The 22,680-nt window shown below is 47.5% G+C and overlaps 3 protein-coding genes across 4 annotated transcripts; all 3 read left to right on the forward strand.

The window, feature by feature from the left end:
• The first annotated feature begins 27 nt into the window (after window positions 1-27).
• On the forward strand, window positions 28-1,711 carry sdhaf1 (succinate dehydrogenase complex assembly factor 1). Of its 2 annotated transcripts, none has more exons than XM_088909954.1 (2): window positions 28-159; window positions 905-1,711. In XM_088909954.1, the coding sequence occupies exon 2, from the start codon at window positions 931-933 to the stop codon at window positions 1,177-1,179; it is 249 nt and encodes an 82-aa protein (XP_088766080.1). In that variant the 5' UTR covers window positions 28-159; window positions 905-930; the 3' UTR covers window positions 1,180-1,711. The 2 variants fall into 2 exon arrangements, with proteins under 2 accessions (XP_088766080.1, XP_088766079.1); XM_088909953.1 differs by having other exon boundaries at window positions 35-194.
• A 2,443-nt stretch (window positions 1,712-4,154) lies between these two features.
• clptm1 (CLPTM1 regulator of GABA type A receptor forward trafficking) lies at window positions 4,155-22,338 on the forward strand. The gene is made up of 14 exons (XM_088910968.1): window positions 4,155-4,277; window positions 7,737-7,930; window positions 12,371-12,494; window positions 13,851-14,009; window positions 14,563-14,680; window positions 16,171-16,256; window positions 16,716-16,836; window positions 17,473-17,717; window positions 18,297-18,390; window positions 18,747-18,937; window positions 19,331-19,426; window positions 19,717-19,852; window positions 20,334-20,501; window positions 21,044-22,338. Exons 1-14 carry the CDS (start codon window positions 4,224-4,226, stop codon window positions 21,217-21,219), a joined length of 1,962 nt encoding a protein of 653 aa, XP_088767094.1. The 5' UTR covers window positions 4,155-4,223; the 3' UTR covers window positions 21,220-22,338.
• LOC148838809 (uncharacterized) lies at window positions 4,415-7,305 on the forward strand. Its single transcript, XM_088910149.1, has 4 exons — window positions 4,415-4,430; window positions 4,796-5,039; window positions 7,102-7,152; window positions 7,249-7,305. Exons 1-4 carry the CDS (start codon window positions 4,423-4,425, stop codon window positions 7,303-7,305), a joined length of 360 nt encoding a protein of 119 aa, XP_088766275.1. The 5' UTR covers window positions 4,415-4,422.
• Window positions 22,339-22,680: the final 342 nt, after the last annotated feature.

Raw genomic sequence — 22,680 nt, forward strand, 5'->3', positions numbered from 1 at the left:
GATCGAGCTGCTCTGCAGATAGAGGCCTGTCTTGACAGCGGGCCGGAGTCGGTGTTATAACAACAAGGGCATGGCTGCTGCGCTGGGGGGCGAAGCGAGGGGCTCAGGTTGCACACGAGGAGCTGGAAAGTCAGTTCGTCTCTCAGCAGCTGTACGCAGGTGACGTTGGCTGACCGATATTACCTATTGTCACGGTAATTTGTTTTTAAATACCTACAGAAATGTATAAATGTGCTAACCAGCATGCAGGGAAGAGTTGTACGCACTATCTCATCGTTATTAATTTTTGTTTTATTATGTGTGTATCGGTCGTTGGAGTTCTATGGTTCTATTAAGACAAAGTGAAGGTGGCAGGAGGAATATGATTCTGTTAAATGTATTCATTAAAAACATTGCCATTTGCAAGAACGATTCATATTTTGGGAATTACTGTGTGGAGACTCGACCGACACCTCCTGTCATCCCTGTCGCATTTTAGGGGTATTTTATCCATCAGCAAGACTCAGAAGCCTTCAGGTCACTCTAAAACACTCCTAGCGCCGCCGATTTGTGACCTTATAAGAATGTTCCCTGTTATTCTTAATAAAGCGTCATCAAACGTTTTGTGGATCATTTGCGTTGTGCTGTCTGGGAAGTGCCCGAGTGTTTTCAGTGGAAGGGAAGGGACACGGGAAGACTGTTGATCAGCCACACAGCTCTGGGAGAAGACGTCAATTAAACTAACTCACCTCGGGAGAAAATAAAGCTTTCGTTGGTTACACACAACACACTTTGTCTTGTACGGAGTAGTTTTCACTTGGTTGCAGAGCTGAAACTCTGGATTTCTAACGCGCAGATCGAAGCAGACACGTCCCGGTCAGGCATGCCTGAGTGACCCCTCTGAGCTGCTGTCCTGTGGTTTCAGGTCCAGCCAGGCGGCTCCTCCTCGCCATGCTGCGCCACAGCAGGCTGCAGAAGCAGGTCCTGGCCCTGTACCGGCAGCTCCTGAGAGCCGCGGCGGACAAGCCGGGCTTCCTGCCCCGGATCCGGGACGAGTTCCGCCGGAACGCCAGCATTCCCAGGACTGACGTCATGCACATCGAGTACCTGTGCCGGCGCGGCTGGCGGCAGCTGGAGCAGCTCCGCCACGCCACCACCCGGCAGCTGGGCGCCTTCACCAGGCCCGGGGAGCGCGGCTGACGCCCCGGCTGGCCCTGCGCACACCGGAGGTGGAGAACGGGACCTGGCGGGTCCGAATCAGGTGCTGGCGGCTCCTGTCTGTCCGTCTCTTCATTCCCCTGACTGCTCTGGCGAGAGAGGCGGCTGGCCAGTCACGCTCCGGCCGGCGGTCCGAGGCGGCTGGTCAGTCTAACGCAGAGTCACTGGACTGCAGAGCCTTCAGCCTGCAGCACAGCTTGGGAACGAGACTCATCGGGCTCAAACCCGTCAAGAGGCCACTGTCACATCTCCGTATTGGAAGGATTTGTAATGCCGATATTGTAGTTCGCGTAATTGAACAAGAGAATGTAACATTGGTCTCACTGTTTCTTAAATCTTCCATAGTGGTTCCTGACTTGAACTTCTGTTATTTCGCTGTTCATTGGGTATTTCTGTAGACTTTCTGTAATCAGATACACGTCAGGCTACTCAGTTGGTTGGCATATTGCCTTCTGCTACAGGTCAGTTCCTCTCACATGCTTGTAACGGAAATAAATTGATTTATTTTCATTGATTCCATCCCATCGTTCATAATTTCTCAGTTTCACGTGTAAACACTGGCTGGATGCGTGAAAAGCAGGAACCTTTGAAGATATATTTGTTTATTTTCTTGCACTGCATTCGTTTCTTTTGTGCTATAATAACAATGAATGTGCTATGTAATAACAATACATTACACTTCTACAGCGCTTCTCTGGACTCACAGGGAATCACAGAGCCACTGCTGCCAGAGTTCCTGGCCACTGGCTGTCTTGTCACGGAGGGTAACAACACACACAGCAGGCAACCGGCCCGGACAGCCTTCCTGGACCTGAGCCCTGGGCAGACCAGTTGGCCACGGTTTTTAGGGAGTTTTTGTCTACTTGGTTTTTAGTCTTTCACTTTTACAATCTTCTGTTCCCTTGTGTTCTACTAAATCACACCTTCATACCAGTGCCGAAGAAAAATACTGCAACCTGTTTTAAAGATTACAGACCGGTTGCGCTCATATCCACCATAATGAAATGCTTTGAAAGGCTGGTCATGAGGCACATGAACACAATGGTGCCTGAGTGCTTAGACCCCCTGCAGTTTGCATACCTGTGTAACAGGTTCACTGACAATGCTAGTTCCCTGGTTTGCACACTGCCCTGGCTCATTTGGATGATGACGACACGTCATGATGCTGTTGATTGATTACAGCTCCGCATTTAACACAGTAGTTCCTTCCAGACTGGTCAGGAAGCTGAATGACCTGGGCATCAACACCCCTCTCTGCAGCTGGATTCTGGATTTCCTGACTGGCCGACCACAGACTGTGAGGGATGATGGAGAACTTTCTTCCACACTGACCATCAATATAGGTGCCCCTCAGGACTGTGTGCTTAGTGTTTACCCACGACTGTGTGGCCAGACAGCTCCAACTCCATCTACAAATATACTGATGACACCACCATCATTGGCCAAATCACCGGTAATGATGAGACAGCCTACAGGGATGAGGTCAGGAGCCTGGTGGAGTGGTGCACTGACAATAATCTCTCCCACAACGTCAGCAAAACCAAACTGTTGGTCACCGATTTCAGAGAGCAGGGTGGGACCACACCCCTATTCACAGCAATGGGGTGGCTGCTGAGATGGTCAGCAGCTTCATGTTCCTGCGTACCTTCATCGCTAATGATTTAACATGGTCCCAGCATGTACCTGGAGCTACACAGAAGGCACAACAGTGCCTTTACTTCCTCAGACAGCTGAAAAAATCTGATCTTCAACTATCCTTACCACATTCTACAGGTGCGCTATTAAAAGTGTGCTCATGTGTGGGATTACAGTGTGGTTTGGCAGCAGCTCACCGTCTGACCGGAAGGTGTTACAGGTGTTACAGCCCATCACTGGGGTAATAATAATTATAATAATTGCTTACACTTATATAGCGCTTTTCTGGACACTCCACTCAAAGCGCTTTACAGGTAATGGGGATCCCCTCCACCACCAGTGTGCAGCCCCACCTGGATGATGCGATGGCAGCCATAGTGCCCACTGAAGTGATGCGATAGTGATGCGATAGTGATGCGATAGCAGCCACACATCAGCTATCAGTGGGGAAGAGAGCAGGGTGATGAAGCCAGTTCAGAGGTGGGGATTATTAGGAGGCCATGATTGGTAAAGGACAATGGGAATTTCGCCAGGACACCGGGGTTACACCCCTACTCTTTTTGAGAAACACCCTAGGAATTTTAATGACCACAGAGATTGAGGACCTCGGTTTTACGTCTCATCCGAAGGACAGCGCCTGTTTACAGTATAGTGTCCCCGTCACTATACTGGGGCATTAGGACCCACACAGACCGCAGGGTGAGCGCCCCCTGCTGGCCCCACTAACACCTCTTCCAGCAGCAACCTTAGTTTTTCCCAGGAGGTCTCCCATCCAGGTACTGACCAGGCTCACACCTGCTGAGCTTCAGTGGGCTGCCAGGTGTGAGTTGCAGGGTGATGTGGCTGCTTGTCTGACGTGTTTTTTAGTCTTTTTACACTGCTTGTCTGACGTGTTTTTTAAAGTTATTTAACTTGTGGTTGTAGCTGCTGCTGTTTTGTGTTTTCTTAATGTCTTTGTACCGCAGCATACAGGCAAATAAACTGTGCGGTCTCCCCTCCATCACCATTGTGTAGCCTATATCTTACCTATATCCCTGCCTCTGAGCCCAGCTCTGAAAGCGGTCACACACCTCTACAGAACAGAAATGCAGGCTGCAGTTGATTTTCGTAAATCTAACAAGCTAACAAGTCAACAAAGAAAAGCATATCCGCTCATGCCTCCACGTAAACATTCTGCCAACGTTGCTACCACGTAAGACACAAAAAGAAAAATGTCTCTTGAGTGTTTGTGCTACCGTGTGTGACATGACAACGCACTCTCTGCCAGGCCCCGTCCTCGCGAGCGGCGCTTCCGGGAGCGCCGGGCTGCCATGTGACCTCGTCGCGCGAGCGGAGAAAGCGCGTGCGATCTCGCGACGCGCGAGCTCCAGTCCAGCAGCGACAGAGGCAAGATGGCGGCGCAGGAGAGCCAGTCCACTCAGCAAGCCACCCTCAGCAACGGCGAGGTAAAAAACTGCCTTGAGAAAATACCCCCGTAGAAAAAAACGCGAACAGTTGATCATGGAAGCAGTCGGGCCAAAGCTTAAGAACGCTGTCTTTCCCTTCTTTGGAAGTATTCTCGGAGCTTATCTCGAGCAGACTTCTCTTTAGATGATGCGGTATGGGGAAAATGAATATAAATTATAACTACATGAATAAATGATCTGTATAGTGTGATGTGCATTGTGGACGTGCTTTGCTTAATTCCTTTAATTAAATCAACCGAGCATTAACAGTCGTGTTTTAAGCGTCAGCTCACCAGCTGTCTATAGGGAACAGAAACACTTGCTGTGGGTAGTCATTGAAAGATTAAGAAACAAATGTACGACAGTGTTGCTTATAAATGGCGTTTTTCCTTGTGACTGGGTCGGATGAGAGGCGATGACAAATAGTCGCCCTATTTTTTGTCTCAGCCGGCCTGACGGGTTAATTTTCATGAGCAGCAGGCTGGCTTGCGTTTGTTCTGACGCTGACATATTGACAGATCCACGCAAGCCCCCGACACACAAAGGTTCAGATGTATCTCGCCCTTTGGCGTCCGTGTCGGGTCAGTGGAGCTGCGCTCCGGCTGCGGCGGACCGCTGCCGGGCCTGGCAAGGCTCCCGGCGAGGCTGCTGGCCGCAGGAGCAGCGCTGAGCCGGGCAGGGGTGTCTGCGCAGCCGGGCTGCCCCCTGCTCGCACAGACTAATGGAAACGTGGCGCGTTGGACATCGTCTGAGCGTGGAAAGGTACATGCGAACAGTCTGGCCGCTAGAAACCTGCTTCTGTTACCGGTTTGGGGGCCCGAGATGAAAGGGCTTTAACGTGTCACATGACCGGTTTTGGCACGGTGTGGCCGGCGACAGGCCGGGCTGTGGCGTGGAGGACCGGGGGGAGGTGAGGGGTGCTGTTAGCACGTCGAGAGCGCATCGCTGCTCCAGCGACCGGCAGCGGAATGGCAGTGTCGGAAACACTGCGCGTCAGACTGGTTTGTGTGGCCTGATACAGCACGAGGTGTCTGGAGAGACGCTTCACGTCGTTCGTAAGCTCCCATTACAGACCGCACTGAGCACTGTGTCCACCGACAGCCCGGAGGCGATTGTGATCCCTGCCGCTGCTTCAGCTCGGACTGGCCGCCCTGTACGGCGCCGCTCGCCTTTCCTGTCCTGAGAATAGCATTGCTCTGTCCCCTAAGCTTTCAGCATTATCCACAATACTCCATCTGACAACATGAAGAACTGCTCTAATTAAGATTTATGTGAGTGGACATTGCAGTGATTAAATTGCTCTGATTTACTATTGCCTTTGTGAGTCCTAGTTTAAGGTGCCATATAGGTTACCTCAATCATGAATAGACCTGAAGTCATCGTGCCTTTTAAATATGTCTCAGCCCAGTAGAGGGTGGTGGGACATTGCTAGATTCAGTCACTGCCCCCAGCCCAGGGATGTACATGATTGGTCTTCTTTTTGGTCTGCTAGTTTTCCAGTGTGCATACTGTGCCACTGCTGTGCTTCAGATGCAAACTTCAGCTCACTCCAGGCCTCTGGCACCGGACACCCCAGATAGTGGTCACTCCAGGCCTCTGGCACCGGACACCCCAGATAGTGGTCACTCCAGGCCTCTGGCACTGGACACCCCAGATTGTGCTGAGTCCTCCTTCCTGGGGAACAGTGACCCCAAGCTCGAGGAGCGACCCACCCGAGTCTGTGCGCTGCGCTGGGGCTGAGACAGCAAGGGGAGGAGGGGTCCTGCTGGTCAGCCTGGGACAGGCTCCTCTGTGAAGTGCTGTAGTTCCCTCTGTTTGAACTGTAAACATCTGTCCTCCTCCTCTAGGGTTACAGGTAGTGCTGTTGTCACAATGGCAAGATAAGTGTTAAGATCTGTTAAAAATTAACTCGTAAAGTACTGATGTGAAATCTAGTTGTAATTATCAAGCCTGGGAACGCAAGTTTCTGCATGGTAATAATTACCTTGTGCTGTCCAAATCTCAGATTAATGTCTAATCTCTTTATTTGTACACAAAAAACATGGTTTACAAATTGGGGGAGACCTACTGCTGTCTCATTCATTTCATTTGTAGCGAATTGATTTGTGTTTTATCCATGTGTGTATTTTTACAGATCTGAGGTCAGAGTTCTACCATATTGTTAGTGTTTTCCTCACTGTTTCACACTTGCACACTTGTTGACACCCAGGTCACAAAGCCGTGTGGTGCCTTTGCCATGAGTCAGACACTTGTCATTCCAGTGACCTTGTGAGCAGAGGAGCAGTGAGACAGGTTGGAGTACTAACTGAAAATCAGGACTGCCATCTAGCTTAAGTGTGCTGCTGTGCTTTAGAAAGCACAAGTTTTTTTTGTCAGAAGTGCTACTAAAATGCTAAGCAGGAAGATCACTAACTCTGAAGTGACTGGTGCTCTTTATCCAAACACAGTGAGCAAGGACAGAGTCCAGCTGCTGATTTCAGTGTGGACCTGTGACAATAAGCTGGTGAATGTCTGTTGTGCAGTATTTATTGTTTAGTCTAAAACCCAGTTTTTATGACTCTGGAGCTTGATGTGTGACTGTATAAGCCTCCAGCAGCAGATTTTTATCCCACCTGTGATTCTAATATAAATATTGAGTTGATTTTGCTGTAGAGGTTTTAGGTTTGTAGCAAAAATCAGCTCAAAGGAAACTCCCGCTGGATAGCTCACAGTAGGAAGGTACAATCTAGTAAGCTGATCAATGAAGATACGGCTGATGCTTTTTAAGAGAAGACCCAGGAATATTCACGCTCAACTTGACGTTTTACTGCCGATTCCTCTCCAGGTGGCACAAGCCAGCAGTGCCCTTTGCTGTGTTCCAGGGACAGAACGATCTGTAACTTGGTAATTGCACAAGACATATTCTTCTTTTTTACAAGCTGTTCGGTTTTTGGTGTAAACATTCTCTAAAGTTGAAATGACATTTCAACAGCTCGGAGACAAAGGCATAAAAGCCACAAGAGGCTTTACATCATCGGAGAAACAGTAGCCAGATTATCTTTCAGATTATCAAGGGCTTGACTAGCCTAATGCAGGTGTTAAATGTTTGGGGCTGCAGCAGCCTGGTAGGTGTGGCTCAGCGTACAGAGTGCTTAAGCTTTGAAACCTGTCTGTCATGTACCTGCTAGTAGGGAAATGCAAGCAAGGTAACTCATGACTCTTAGGTTTGGGAGAATAATAGTGAGATGAATGTAGCCTTTATTATTTAGGTTACAAATGAGAGGAGGTCTTGTGGCCCATCTTTCTCATTTAGTTATTACTGACATCAACAACATCCCTGGGTGGTTAGTTTTAGACCCCCCAGAAGCCCTTCTTTAAAAGTGTGCCTGGTTTCTGCCGTTTGAAATAGTTTCCATCTGTGCGTCTGCTGGTTGATGTTTCGTTCCCTGAGGGGCCTGAACACGCTTTCTGTCTGTGCAGGTGAGCAGCAATGGGGCTGCAGGAGGGGACCAGACAGTCCAGACAGCACAGAACCCACAGAACCCACAGAACCCACAGAACCCACAGAACCCACAGCAGCAGCAGCAGCAGCAGCAGCAGCAGCAGCAGCAGCAGCAGCCGCCGCCACAGCCGCCCCCCAACGCCTGGCAGGTCATCAAGGGCGTCCTCTTCAGGTGTGTGCCATCTCCCCTGCACTGGGCCGACATGACTAGAGGCCACGGGGTAGATGTTGTGCGGCTGGGACTCTGGAGTACATTGGGTGTTCTTGCCAAGGGCCTGTCAATATGCAAAACCATCCTCTAGAAGGAAGTTGAAGTAGTTCAGGTGGGGAGCTGCATCAGCAGGCATAGGCTGAAAATGAACATGTAAAGGTTTATTCCCTGCTGAAAAGAGAAGAAAGAAAACACAACGTTTCGGCTGTGGAGCCTTCTTCAGGTGTACACATCGGGTGCTCCACGGCCGAAACGTTGTTTTCTTTCTTCTCTTTTCAGCGTGGAATAGACCTATTTATTACTTGTTCATTGATAAGTTCATTCACATATTGGACAGTGTGACGTGTACAGCTGACTAGATTACAATCAAATTACTTCATCAGCGATGATCAGAAAGAAAACTACAGCATCCAGAATGCAGCAGTTTAGGGCTCTAAAATGTGTCGGATTAGAGAGTTTTCCCCAGTGTCTGCTGAAAAACTACAAAGTTAAGTGTGCCGAGCACAAACAGTGCAGAAGTTCTGAGAAATAAATGATAACAGTGAGAAACAGACAGAAACATGGCAGGGTATGAAGATGAAAGGTGAAGGAGCAAATAATGCTTTTATTTGTGCTAAGTGTCTCTTATTCACGATAACCCAACTCCAGCCTAGGATATGAATCCACACCTGAAGGGTTAGATGCTGGTTAGACTATAAAAGTGGGTCTCAGCAGCCCTACAGGGCCAGTTGTGAGCTCCTGTGCTGACACAACCCTTGTGCATTGGTAGAAATGTGCTCCAGTACTCTACAGGAGCCAGACTGTTATGTGTTTTTTGTAAACCACCAGACTGCTTGGAGTGAAAGGTTATCGATCTCAGTGCTGCTTTTGACACTGGTGACCATGGCATCTTACTTTCTCGCCTTGAAACTGGTTGGAGTTTCTGACACTGCTCTCAAATGGTTCAAGTCTTACCTCACTGATCGCTGTCACTTTGTCTCTCTTAATGTGTATAGGTCTGAAATCAGTCTTGTTAAGTCTGGTGTTCCTCAGGGCTCAAAACTGGGCCCCTTGCTTTTCAGCATTTACATGATGTGGCTGTCTCTATTCTGTCTAATGGCATCTCTGACATAAAAACTTGGATGACTCAAAATGTTCTTAATCTTAACTGCGACAAGACTGAAGTCATGCTTATTGGCACCCCCCATCAACTTTGTAAAGCCAGTCCTGTAACCCTTTCTGTAGATGGTTCTGTACTTGAGCTTCAATCTAAATTGAAAAACCTTGAGGTTATATTTGAATCTGGCTTAACATTTGACCCACGTGCAGGATATTGTCAAAACATCTTTTTTTCCATCTCAGAAATATCGCTAGACTATGCCCTATGTCATCACTAACTGTGGCTGAAAAGCTGATCAACACATTTGTGTTCTCTCAAATTGACTACTGTAGTGCGCTACTCGCTGGGGTATCTAAATCTACTTTGAACAAACTCCAGTCTGTCCAAAATTCAGCAGCCAGAACCCTGACCAGGTCTAGTGCAAGTGATCACATTACTCCTGTCCTGAAGTCCTTGCACTGGCTTCCGGTCAAATTCCATGTAGACTTCAAATTCCTCATGCTCACCTATAAGGCTCTGCATGGCTTGGCACCTCAGTACCTGTCTGAGCTATTATCACCCTACTCCCCACCTCACAACCTTCGCTCTTCTAATTCTGCTCTCCTAACAGTCCCCCAAGCCCGTCTACACTCTATGGGTGACAGGGCCTTCTCCTGCTGCGCCCCAAAACTCTGGAACTCTCTCTGCAGAGATATCAGAGAGTCTCCTTCTCTAAACTCCTTCAAATCCAGACTCAAAACCTTCTTCTTTAGAAGAGCCTTTACTGAACTGGTTCCATTCTTTAGCCCTCTGCTCCTACTGTACCCAGTATCACCATCCACGGTCTCCTCTGTGTATTGTAATTGTGTTTTACCTTGTGTATTCTTCTTATTTATTGCTGTTGTCATTTGGTTACATGCTTTGAGAAGCCACCTTTAAAGGTGCTATATAAAATAGTTTATTATTATTATAGAATATGTTCTGATATTCATGGATGTGATCCCATTTAAAATGACATAAATTGCCTTCTATGTACATAAATCTCAGGGTGTATTAATAAGTCTGCTTGCTGCTTGAGAGGCCTGGCAGTGGCTGGTCTGGCCTCTCCCCAGGTCAGAGCCAGCCACCTCCTCCCCAGCCGTACCCATGCAGGAGGGAAAACTAGCAGGGCACCTTCTTTGAGCTCTGGATTCTTCCTTCATTTCGGCAAAGAACTGACAGAGGCGAATTATGTGCGGAAAGGTCTTCATCCACCGGAAAGGGCCCTGTTGATTCGGACATCCGTACATGCAGATGCTATCAGCGAGTGCACATTCGAACTGGCCAAGACCAGTGCTGTGGACGGGCAGCAGACCTGGACAGAGCTCTGTAGAAAGGGCTGTTGCGAGAGTGCATGTGAGCATCATGCTGCTGTATTCCATTCATAATAGCCATTTGCACTGTGGTGGACATTATTCCTGTGGGAATAGACAGGAGTAAAGGGAGTGTGCCACAGATTTCAAACAGAAAAAAATCCGGAGATTAAGATTAAGCCTGGTAAATTGTTTTCCAATAGAAAAGCAAACTGAAAACCTGACATTTCTGAAATCAAAATGTCAATCAAAATACAACCAAATGCTTAAAGGGTTTTGAAATTTTATTTCACACTTTTTCGACTTGAGCATCACACAGTTAGTAGAGCACCTGAAAAGTGTGCAGATATTAGACTTTTCAGTCTGAAACTCTCCTGCTGGGACAGATGCCTTTAAATATGTGAGCAGTGAAGCACCTGTGTGTTGCAGGGCTGTTTGTTTATTATTGGAAACTGTAATTGGTGTCAATGGACTCGATCATTACAGGTAATTGAAGGGATAATCGTAGGTGTTGTAACATGGCTGGTATTTATAGAGCTGCTGCTCTGCCTGAACCCTACAGAGGCTTGACAGACGTGCTCAGACGAAAGTTTTGAGAAAATTGTGAAATCTCACATGGAGTGTTGCTGCACCAGAACTAGAGCTGCTATAGATGATTAAACAGGTACCAGTGTTTGTCTCTGCTTCTACCACACGTTAGCTGTAAAGAATGAAGATTGTGCTGTTCATTTCAGATTGGTCCGTAATTATTAGATTTTTTACAAGCATTGGTAATACATGCATAGAGAAGTTGAAGTGATTATTTTGTTCCTCATAACTGGCCCCTGTAATCAGATAATACTTATCATTTTTCAGGGCACGATTGATATTTTTTGCATATCACATGGACCCATTTCCTTTTCCTGCACAATTTTGTAACGGTTTCGAATTTTTCAAAAAAGACACACAGGTCTTTTAAAAAGTTTGAATACTGATTTTTTGCCGCACAGTAGTGTTCCATGTGTCTCTGCTTATACCTTAAAAAGTCTTGCGAACCTTGTGGGCTTCTGATTTCTGAAGTGCTTTATTAATATTGCTTGTTGGCTGTAGACTGTTTGCGCCATTGTGTGCTGAAAGAGGCCGCGCTTTGTCCGGTTACACTGACCAGGTCTGGTCAGGTGGGCCGCAGCCTGGTCCACACGCTGACCAGGTCTGGACAGGAGGGCCGCAGCCTGGTCCACACGCTGACCAGGTCTGGTCAGGAGGGCCGCAGCCTATCCACACGCTGACCAGGTCTGGTCAGGAGAGCCGCAGCCTAGTCCACACGCTGACCAGGTCTGGACAGGAGGGCCGCAGCCTAGTCCACACGCCGACCAGGTCTGGACAGGAGGGCCGCAGCCTAGTCCACACGCCGACCAGGTCTGGACAGGAGGGCCGCAGCCTCGTCCACACGCTGACCAGGTCTGGACAGGAGGGCTGCAGCCTATCCACACGCTGACCAGGTCTGGACAGGAGGGCCGCAGCCTATCCACACGCTGACCAGGTCTGGTCAGGAGAGCCCCAGTCTGGTCCACACGCTGACCAGGTCTGGTCAGGAGAGCCCCAGTCTGGTCCACACGCTGACCAGGTCTGGTCAGGAGAGCCCCAGTCTGGTCCACACGCTGACCAGGTCTGGTCAGGAGAGCCCCAGCCTGGTCCACACGCTGACCAGGTCTGGTCAGGAGAGCCCCAGCCTGGTCCACACGCTGACCAGGTCTGGTCAGGAGAGCCCCAGCCTGGTCCACACGCTGACCAGGTCTGGTCAGGAGAGCCCCAGTCTGGTCCACACGCTGACCAGGTCTGGTCAGGAGAGCCCCAGCCTGGTCCACATGCTGACCAGTGTTCGAAGCCACAAGGTGCCGAGTGAGGCTCCCTGTGAAAACACACTTGTTTCTTTTCCCCACAGTGCCTGCGGGAGTCGTTGTCTGTTAACTCTCCCGTTGTTTCCTATAGGATTTTCATCATCTGGGCGATCAGCAGCTGGTTTCGCCGAGGGCCCTCCACGCCGGACCAGAGCTCTCCGCCGGGAGCCCCGAGGGTGCCCAGCAGGAACCTGTTCCCCAAGGACACGCTCATGGTACAGCCCCCCTACCCCTGGTGACGAACCAGCTGTCTCGTGCGCTTGGACAGTGCACACGGCGTACAGTCTGCATGACCCCTGCGTGACCTTTGCACTGCCGGCGCTCTTATTTTGTCTCCAGGCCAGGTCTAAACACGGTGCGAAATCTGGGGTGTCCAGGATTATCTCCTCAGTTCAGACATGTTTGCGCTGCCTGTCTGCGGCGTTGTGATTTCATGGACTTTTTCACCTTTGCAGTGACACATTAAAAGTTTCGTTATGGTGTGGAGGTTCAGAACTGAATTAAATCCCTGTGATTTAAGGCAGGTTTCTGTTTTTGGACACCTCTGCTCCTTAAGAAGCAGAGACGGATGAAATGTAAGTGCTAGGATTGCATGGGCCTTTCTTTCAAGGTGTATCTCCAAGATATTTCATAAGCAGATATGCACATCTTTTCTGGGCTAGGGCTGATACTTCATAACTGCATTTTTTTTATGTGTTAGTCAGCACAGAAGTCGCGCAGTATCAAAGACCAATAAGGAAAGGAAAGCCCTGAGAGGATCTGTGTTTCAGGCTCCAACATGTAGTGGCTTCCCTGTGATTTCCAGTCCAACAGGCCTTTACTGCTGTGCTCATTGCAGATGTCTGGTCCCCTTGGCTTAAATGTGAATCGCCTGAATAAAAAGAACTGTTAATAATAAAATGTCATCCATGTTTTGTTTCAGAACAAAAAAGCAGCTTTAGAGGAACAGGACCCTCCTTAAGTAAGGAAAGAGTCGAGGTCCCTTAAGCTGCTGAATTAATTAGTGGGACACTGTGAGCAGCTGTGACCAGGAAGAGGGTCAGTAGGAGCACTGTTTGCTGCTGCAGGTGTCTTTCCTTACTTAAGGAGGGTCCTGTTCCTTTAAAGCTGCTTTTTCTTTTGTAATAAAACATGGATGACATTTTCTTAAAAACGGTTGCAGTTATTTTATTCAGGTGATCTGTGACGGGCAGACCAGTGGCACTGTGGCTCAGGATCTGCGCCTGTGGCTGGAAGATTGCCGGGTTCAAATCCCGCAGCCAGCAGAGGACTCCTACTCCGCTGGGCCCCTGAGCAAGGCCCTTAACCCCAGCTGCTCCAGGGGTGCTGTACAATGGCTGACCCTGCACTCTGACCCTCAGCTTCTCTCCCTGTCTGTGTGTTTCATGGAGAGCAAGCTGGGGTATGCGAAAGACAAATTCCTAATGCAAGAAATTGTATATGGTTAATAAAGTGATCTTAGCTTGCTCCTCAGTTGCAGTAATACAGGCAGTGTGGCGTAAATTAAAATTGCCTTTCAGCATTTTAGTTTGAGAAGGATCAAGACCTCGTGTTTCCCTCATGGTTTCCAGGATCTCCACGTGTATATCTCGGAGGATGAGCACTTCTCTGACTTCAACAGCACGGAGGCCCTGTACTGGAGCCAGAGAGACCTGGTGTACGGGGACTGGACCAGTGGGGAGGCCGGGGACGGCTGCTACGAACACTACCAGGAGCTGGAGGTGCCCGAGGTGGGTGGAGCTGCTCTGTCCTGCCGTAGCTGGGATGGGGGGGGGCTCACCTAGGACACACTTGCAGAATAATAGTGAAAGGAAAGGAGCCCTCAGCCTTGTAAGCTGCTAGTAGGCAGATCCCATTTTTCCTGTTTCGTATTGCTTGAAACAGGGGAGCACATACAGAGACCTTTAGTCTGTAGTATTACGATGCACGTTTTCAAGCCAGACTTCTCTGCCCTGCTGTGCAGTGTTGTTTTGAAGGAGTGCACTGAGGAGGCTTCAGGGATTTTCTGTGTCTGAAAATTGAAACGAGAGCCAGAAAATAAATCCAGGCATGGCAGAGATTCAGGGAGAGATCAGAGGCTAGGAACTTCTACACATCTCGTGTTAATCCATCAACACGGGGCGTGTGCTAGCAGTCTCTAGCCGTATCCAGTTTAAAAAATAGAGAAAAGTGTTGCAGTCCCTGAGGACTGTACTCTGGGTGACGAACCTTGAAGTCTGTGTGCAGGGCCGTGACGTGCTTGTGACTGACCAGTGTGTGACTTGTTTTGTGTCGTTTCTGCAGAAGGTGAAGCAGAATGGATCCTTGTACATCCACGTTTATTTCACCAAGAGTGGGTTCCACCCGGACCCCAAGCGCAAGGGCCAGTACCGCCGCCTGGCCACAGTCCACGTGTCGCGGAGTAAGAGTCCAGCGCTGAGCTGGGGGCGGGGGCCGCGGGCCGCGGGCACGTACCACACACACCTGTGAAGGCATGACCCGCACTCCTCCAGCCGGAGGAGGCTGAGTGCTGTTTCAAGAGACTTTCCACCTTATTGTCTATATAAAGCAAATATATGTGATAATCACAATAATTATAATTGCTTATACTTATATAGCGCTTTTTGGACACTCCACTCAAAGCGCTTTACAGGTAATGGGGATCCCCTCCACCCCCACCAGTGTGCAGCCCCACCTGGATAATGCGATGGCAGCCATAGTGTGCCAGAACGCTCCACACACACCAGCTATTAGTGGGGAGGAGAGCAGAGTGATGAAGCCAGTTCAGAGATGGGGATTATTAGGAGGCCATGATTGGTAAAGGCCAATAGGAAATTTGGCCAGGACGTCGGGGTTACCCCCCTACTCCTTTCGAGAAACACCCTGGGATTTTTAATGACCACAGAGAGTCAGGACCTCAGTTTTACGTCTCATCTGAAGGACGGCGCCTGTTTACAGTATAGTGTCCCCGTCACTATACTGGGGCATTAGGACCCACATAGACAGCAGGGTGAGCGCCACCTACTGGCCCCACTAACACCTCTTCCAGCAGCAACCTTAGTTTTTCCCAGGAGTCTCCCATCCACGTACTGACGAGGCTCACACTGCTGGGCTTCAGTGGGCTGCTAGCTGTGAGCTGCAGGGTGATATGGCTGCTGACATAAATATATACATCTGGAGACACATTAGAAGTAATGTTTGCACACCCTTAAAATTAAATTTCATATTTATCAAGCACATGATTCCAATAATGAATAGAATTAAAAAGACAATAAATGAAAAGTGCTTCTGCTTAAAGACGGATACTTTTTTATCTTGAAGGCCAGGACTTCCCATTCTGGTCCTGGGTTTTATTCCAGCTGAACGTTAATTAAACCATTTGTAAACATTTCAGAGCTGAAAACTAAATAAATTATTTGACTTTATTTATAAAGATGACAAAAGTGTCAGTCAAGAGCTCAGCTGGGAAGTATAATAGTGAGACTGCAGTCTGGAGGACCTTCCTGGGAAAGACCTGTGGTTAGGCCATTACTGTGGCTCCTGACTTTTCACTCTTATTGGGAAATAGTCTTTTTAATTCCTAATGTCCCGAGTATCCCTGAAATATCTATTTTGCAGTTCTACCTTATACATGAATCTACAGTATCCGATGTCTGTGATGTCTTGGTGGCCTAAGAGAAGTCTGAGTGCAGCAGTCAGTGATTTCTGCCAGATATGTTGCAGAACGTCCTAAGTCACTGCTTCTGACCCTAGTCTAACAGAGCTGTGTCTAAAAAGCATTCAGTTAATTCATTCAGTTCATTACGTTTATTAAATGTCAGTCAGGTTTTGTTCACACTATACAAAATAAGGTACTTTTGTACACTTTTACAGAAACAGAAGACAAATTAATCATGTATATTTTTTTCTCAGTGCTAAACAAGTATAAACGCAGAAGGTTTCTAAAGACGAAGAACCTGTTAACTGGAGAGACGGAGGCAGACCCAGAGATGATTAAGGTATAAATGCCCAAATACTAGATGACACTTCCAATACTGTTATATTGCCTTAGTGAATTTTGTAACTGCATGAATGTCAAACTAACTTGTAAACTACAGTCTTTTGTCTTCATGATTAAAATGACAACCTTTGTTGTTTCGGGTAAAGGTTGTCTTATTTGCATTCAGCTTATTATTGATCAGCTATGATTATAAATGATTAGTAAATTATGAATAAATGTTTTTGTAAATTATGCATTGTTCCTACCTTATGCAGTTCAGTCAGCTCAAAGCAATATGTGAGCCAAATGTATCTCCTGCTCCCCTCAAACCATGCTTTCTGCTTTCTATTCTAGTCTCACTATTGGATTTTTTTACCTCTCTGACAGGCTCTGAAAGCTGCAGTGGAGGCTTGTTTTTTGCATACATACAGACTTTTAATGTCATGTAAACTCTAGATTGTTTTCTTGCTCCTTGCAGCGGGCAGAGGACTTTGGCCCTGTGGAGGTGATCTCACACTGGCACCCCAACCTAACCATCAACATGGTTGACGATCACACAGCCTGGGTGAAGGGGGCAGTCCCGCAGCCCCTGGATCAGTGTGAGTGAACCGGCTGCTGCTGTGTGTTTCAGCCGGCCTTACTCTGCTGCAACTCAAGACGAGCTCTTAGTGAGAAAAAGCCACCAGGCTTCAGCCAGCTACATCTTTTGGTTCGGTGCGGTGGCTCTGTGGCTCAGGATCTGTGCCTGTGGCTGGAAGGTTGCCGGTTCAAATCCCGCGGCTGGCAGAGGAATCCTACTGTGTTGGGCCCCTGAGCAAGGCCCTGAACCCCAACTGCTCCAGGGGTGCTGTATAAATGGCTGACCCTGCGCTCTGACCCCCAGCTTCTCTCCCTGTCTGTGTGTCTCATGGAGAGCAAGCTGGGGTCTGTGAAAAGACAAATTCCTAATACAAGAAATTGTATAGGGCTAATAAAGTGATCTTATCTTTTGTTTCACAGAGACAGGTCAGTGCAGTCTGCTCTTTTCAAGCTGTTGAAAAGATAATGTGAATCCCTCTAGTCTCTACTGCCCTTTTAAGTGTTCACCAAAGGTTTTTTCATGAGAGATAGTTGTATAACGGGTGAAACACACGTGCTTTTGGTAGCATCCTTATAAAGCGAAAAGCCCTGGGTCCTGTTGTATGAATACCAACTGCTCAGCTGTGGCTCATTCTACTCATGTTCTGTCTCTGTAGATGTGAAGTTTGACGCCGTGAGTGGGGACTACTACCCCATTGTGTATTTCAATGACTACTGGAACCTGCAGAAGGATTACTTCCCTGTTAATGAGTCCCTGGACCTCCTGCCTCTGCGCCTGTCCTACTGCCCTCTGTCGCTGTGGCGCTGGCAGCTCTACGCCGCACAGAACACCAAGTCCCCCTGGAACTTCCTGGGAGAGGACATGTATGAGCAGTCGGATGAAGACCAGGACTCTGTGAAGGTCAGAATGGGGCAGAACTGCTGCTGAAGTCCAGAGTGGGCTCATAGAGTGACCAACACAGGCCAGCACAGTGTGACTTCCCCAAGACTGCTGATCTTTAGCAGCAGCATGGTTACAGTGAGTGAGTGAGGCCTCAGGTCAGTGTGGGGAGGATAGCAGGATCTTATCAAGTCTTTCAAAAAGTAGCTCTACAAATTTACCGTAAGGAGTATTGCACATTTTCACCACAAAGGATGTTTTAAGAACTACTGATCTCAGTGCTGGTTGCCATGACTGTTTCCAGTAGATTTAATAGGACTTACCGACAGAGGTAGTAGATAAACTATGCATTTCAGAAACAACATTACAAGTGTTGATCTAGTTTAACAGTAGTTTGTTTTAAGGCTGATTTTTGAATAAAAAGAATGTGAGAGATCTTGGAGCCATTGGGCACTGTTTGCATGAGAGATCAGTAGAATATTTTCTCCCTGCAGGCTAATAATGACTCCAGCGTGGTAGTAGTCAGTCATTAACAGTATTGTGGAACTGCACGTCACTGGTCACTGGTCAGTGCTGAGCCCACCTCTCTCCATGTTGCAGGTGGCCCTGCTGGAGACCAACCCCTATCTCCTGGGGTTGACCATCGTGGTGTCCATTGTACATAGCATCTTCGAGTTCCTGGCCTTCAAGAACGGTAAACGGGCTGTTCTGATCATGCTGGTCCACTGGCATTAAGTGGTAGTAATACCAGAATAACGAGCTTTTACAGTGAGGAGTGCTTCATTAAGAGGAAAGTTAATGTAGTAGTAACTAGTTACAAATGAGATGAAGAGCATTTAGCCTGTTAGAACCTGCTGGTTTGGGTCATAACATTATATTGATCCGGGACGTCATGAGTACATTTTCTGAAGTTAATTTCCAAGCACCCACACAAAAGCAGTGTATGGAAGGGGGCGGGAGACACCTGCTCCTGGCAGACGTGCCAGCGATGGTGTGAGCTGAGCAGGCTGGTGTCGGGTCTGTGCTGAAGGTGCCTTCTCCCACCCCCAGATATTCAGTTCTGGAACAGCCGGCAGTCTCTGGAGGGGCTCTCCGTGCGCTCCGTCTTCTTCGGGGTGTTCCAGTCCCTTGTAGTGCTGCTCTACATCCTGGATAACGAAACCAACTTCGTGGTGCAGGTCAGCGTGTTCATTGGGCTGCTCATCGACTTCTGGAAGATCACCAAAGTCATGGACGTCAGGGTGAGCTGGCAGGGGAGTCGGGGGCTGGGGAGCAGGGTTGGACTTTTAACTCCTTTATTCTTTCTGTTGAATTTTCTCTCTCTGAAGGGAGATGGCAATTGTGATTAAATACATAAAGCTGTATTTTTAAATGAGTGTTTCATTTAAGCTATGCCTACTTAAGATCACCTGGGTATGGCTTGTTTTTGTATTTCAGCTTAAATTAACTTTATTAAAAAAATTGGAACAGGTGTTGCACTAAAAGCTCCTCTTACTCTAAGTTTTAAGAAGCATCAGAGACATTCTCAAATTTCACTCTGGTCTTGAATTGAGTGTTTCTCAGAGATGTGGTTTGGTGACAGCTTGTTTATTCGTAGTAGAGAATTGCTGTAATGTTTGTCCATTTTCCTTCAGCTGGACAGAGAAAACCGAGTGGCAGGACTGTTCCCACGCTTAACATTCAAAGACAAGTCCACATATGTGCAGTCCTCCACCAAAATCTATGACGATGTGAGTAAGGACTCCTCAGCATAATCTTGTCTGCTCAGTAGTGCCATGTGATCTTATATTGCTATTACTTGTTATTATTGTTGTTATTGTAATACTAGAAACATGATTTTCCTTATAATGCAGTATTGGGATGTGTTTCGAGGACAGCACTGTTGGTACCTTGAAACAATGAAGGGATATTATAAAGCACTTCATGACGGGCACATTCTGCACAATATAATGCTGTTGCAGTCATTGTGGCGACAATGTAACTGGCTCTGTTTTGTGTTTTCTCCTGTGTGTGTTTTTAGATGGCGTTTCGGTATCTGTCCTGGCTCCTCTTCCCATTACTGGGCTGCTATGCTGTTTATAGCTTGTTATACGTAGAGCACAAAGGATGGTATTCTTGGGTTCTTAGCATGCTCTATGGCTTTTTGTTAACCTTTGGTAAGTACCTTCATTAATCTGCTGTCTGAAACCATGAGTGAGGCCTCCTAGTGCGCTAGATGTCAACAGTTTACAGTACTGAAATCTACAGGTCTTTAATGGAGTGGGGATATATCCCATAATGCACACTTTCAACAGCGCTTTTCCAATGTGTGGTACTCGTGTTTATGGATTTCAAAAATTGATAGTTTCAACTTGAAATATGAACAGAAAACATAGTCATGGTCGTTTTCTTTTTTTATACTCCAAGAAATAGTCAATACAAATGTGTGTGATGTATTTTCCTGGCTGTCGCGGGAATATTAAGTGGTGCTTTAGAATTCTTTAGCCTTTCTGCTTGAGCCTTTGTTGCGCGTGGGTCCGTGGCAGCCGCAGCCGCAGGGAGCAGAGCCCCAGAGGCTCGTGTGTTTATGGGGCGCTGGGAACAGGGAGCAGAAGGAAGAAGCAGGCCTGATCGTTCTCTCCCTCCTGCTGTCCCCAGGGTTCATCACAATGACTCCTCAGCTCTTCATTAACTACAAGCTGAAGTCAGTCGCTCACCTCCCATGGAGGATGCTCACCTACAAAGCTCTGAACACCTTCATCGACGACCTGTTCGCCTTTGTCATTAAGATGCCCATGATGTACAGAATAGGCTGCCTCAGAGACGGTAAGAATTGTGCTGCTGTGTGTATTTATAGTGTTTGTGTGCAGGAGCAAAAACCCCACGGCGTAAAAGAATCTGCCCAATAAGGCGACTAACGTAAGAGGGGTAACAAGAGTAGCCTGTGCAGCCCATCTCCTTCGCTTGCTTGCTAGTAGCTGATGGCATCCAGCTTCGTCTGAGAGCTTCAACAGAGTGGCTGGGCAGCTTTTGTTAAAATCGTCACTTTGTTTCCCAGAACATAAATACCTTATTGACACGTAGGGCTCGATTCCAGAAAATTACATTTTCTGCCTTCTTATTAGGCATTACTGACTGAGAATATTCTGAGAAATATACAGGTATCCTTTAAAGAAACAAATGTCTCTGGTTCTCTGCTCGTGTCCTGGGAAGCCGACCTGTGATTCAGGAGGTGGCGGGGCTCGAGCAGCAGCCGTGCAGTCAGTCTGGAGCTGCAGCGCGCCGAGCCATGCCGCAGTGTGGGCTTGCAGCACCTGGGAGTGTACGCGTCTCTTCGCCTTTCTCACCGTCCCGTCCCCCTTCTGCAGATGTGGTGTTCTTCATCTACCTGTACCAGCGGTGGATCTACCGCGTGGATCCCAACCGCGTGAACGAGTTTGGGACCAGTGGGGTGGATCACACGACAGGAAAGCCCGAGCAGGTGGCCGGGACGGCGGGCGTGGCTGTCACAGACAAACCAGAGGGAGAGAAGAAGAACGATTAACTAACCTCATCTTTATAACGAGAGATTTAAGAATAATTAATGCAGAAATTAATGTTTCATTTGACGGGGCATCGGGGACAGGAGATAATGGACACTAAACAAATTGGTAAACTATCCTTTGGATATGACAGATAAAGTATATATAAACTTTTTCCAGATTTTTTTTATATTTTTTTGGAAGATTCAGTGAAGTATAATGTGACGTACTGTATTTGTTTTTTGATATGGGATGGGGGCAGGGTGGGGGGGGCAACACATATCTCCATATTTAAAACTACAGAGCCACCGCTGTCTGTTCCGTTGTGAATTCCATTCCATTGTGAGAACGTCGGGTATGATCTACTGCTGACCAGTATGGCTGAGATTTCAGTGTCTGCCGAGTACAACCGTTTAGGAAAATTGTGTGTTAAACAGCCAGGGAGGGAGAGGAGGGGCTCTGGTTTCTAAAATCCTTGATGTTTCAGAATTTTAACAAAAAGCCTTGTAGGTAAAAAAACATTCTAATGATTATTTGATTTTCAGTCACTGGATTTTTGTTGTATATGTATGTCCTAAACTGTACAGACTCTAGGCTTGTACCTTAATTACACTGATGTCAGTTGTTTAGCAGTAGCTGATGTGCAAAAAGTAATTCTGAGCAAGACTGATGTTTTTAATTATTTCAAGGCGACACCCATATCGCGTTGTGTTGGAAGGCCAGGCCAGCCTCGTTTGTATAAATTCCACAATTCGGCTGACTTCTTGTGCCATACATCACAACAGTGTTTGACTTGGCACATACTCTTTATAGAGTAATTTGAAATTTATTAATTATCTGTACAAGTCTAAAAAGTGATCATAAAATCAGTTTTTAAAAACAATTACCATGAAATTTAATTGATGTCATTAAAGACATGCCTACTACTGTACATCACATTTAGTGAAATTAACATTTTAAATGGCACCAGATTTGGGTCCAAATTCACACCCCACTATGGAAGAGGGATGTCCGTTGGTCCTAGACGGTCAAGATCCTGCTGCTCAGCCTGGCTCAGTGAAACACTACTCCATCAGAGACCTCATTCTTTGGTCTTGACAGTTACAAGCCAATAAAATGAAAGAATCTGTATAAGTCCATCACTGGTGGGTACTGTGGCTGAGTTTTTATTAGGCTAAATCCTCTCACTGCGGACTGTCAGTTTCTGGAGCCTGAGCTGATGCTGGAGTTCAAGGTGTATGTGCTGGTGTCTTCCTGGTGGTGGAGGCTTCCAGAGAGGAACTGGGGAAAAGCCCATCCGCAGACAGAGGGCGCGATGGTGAGCAGACGCTTCACTTTAGAACTCGCAAGCTCTCAAACGCTGCCTGGAATGGAGATATTGCGTCGTGCTGTGCAATGAAGCTTGGGAGGCTGTTTTAAAAGTTATATTGAATCCACAGCTATTTTAATCGTGAAAATATATAGATGCAGACATATTTCTTTGT

This window comes from Atractosteus spatula, chromosome 3 (genome assembly GCF_055471065.1).
Source record: "Atractosteus spatula isolate fAtrSpa1 chromosome 3, fAtrSpa1.hap1, whole genome shotgun sequence".
NCBI classification, from domain to species: domain Eukaryota; kingdom Metazoa; phylum Chordata; class Actinopteri; order Semionotiformes; family Lepisosteidae; genus Atractosteus; species Atractosteus spatula.

Excerpts from the sequence above, each read along its gene's own strand:
- sdhaf1 (XM_088909954.1), top strand. The coding sequence starts at position 931 with ATGCTGCGCCACAGCAGGCTGCAGAAGCAGGTCCTGGCCCTGTACCGG.
- clptm1 (XM_088910968.1), top strand. The coding sequence starts at position 4,224 with ATGGCGGCGCAGGAGAGCCAGTCCACTCAGCAAGCCACCCTCAGCAAC. Across the intron at positions 4,278-7,736 it reads CCACCCTCAGCAACGGCGAG|GTGAGCAGCAATGGGGCTGC; the intron begins GTAAAAAACTGC and ends CTGTCTGTGCAG. Across the intron at positions 14,681-16,170 it reads CACAGTCCACGTGTCGCGGA|TGCTAAACAAGTATAAACGC; the intron begins GTAAGAGTCCAG and ends TTTTTTTCTCAG.
- LOC148838809 (XM_088910149.1), top strand. Across the intron at positions 5,040-7,101 it reads CATCGTCTGAGCGTGGAAAG|GTGGCACAAGCCAGCAGTGC; the intron begins GTACATGCGAAC and ends ATTCCTCTCCAG. Across the intron at positions 7,153-7,248 it reads TTCCAGGGACAGAACGATCT|CTCGGAGACAAAGGCATAAA; the intron begins GTAACTTGGTAA and ends ACATTTCAACAG.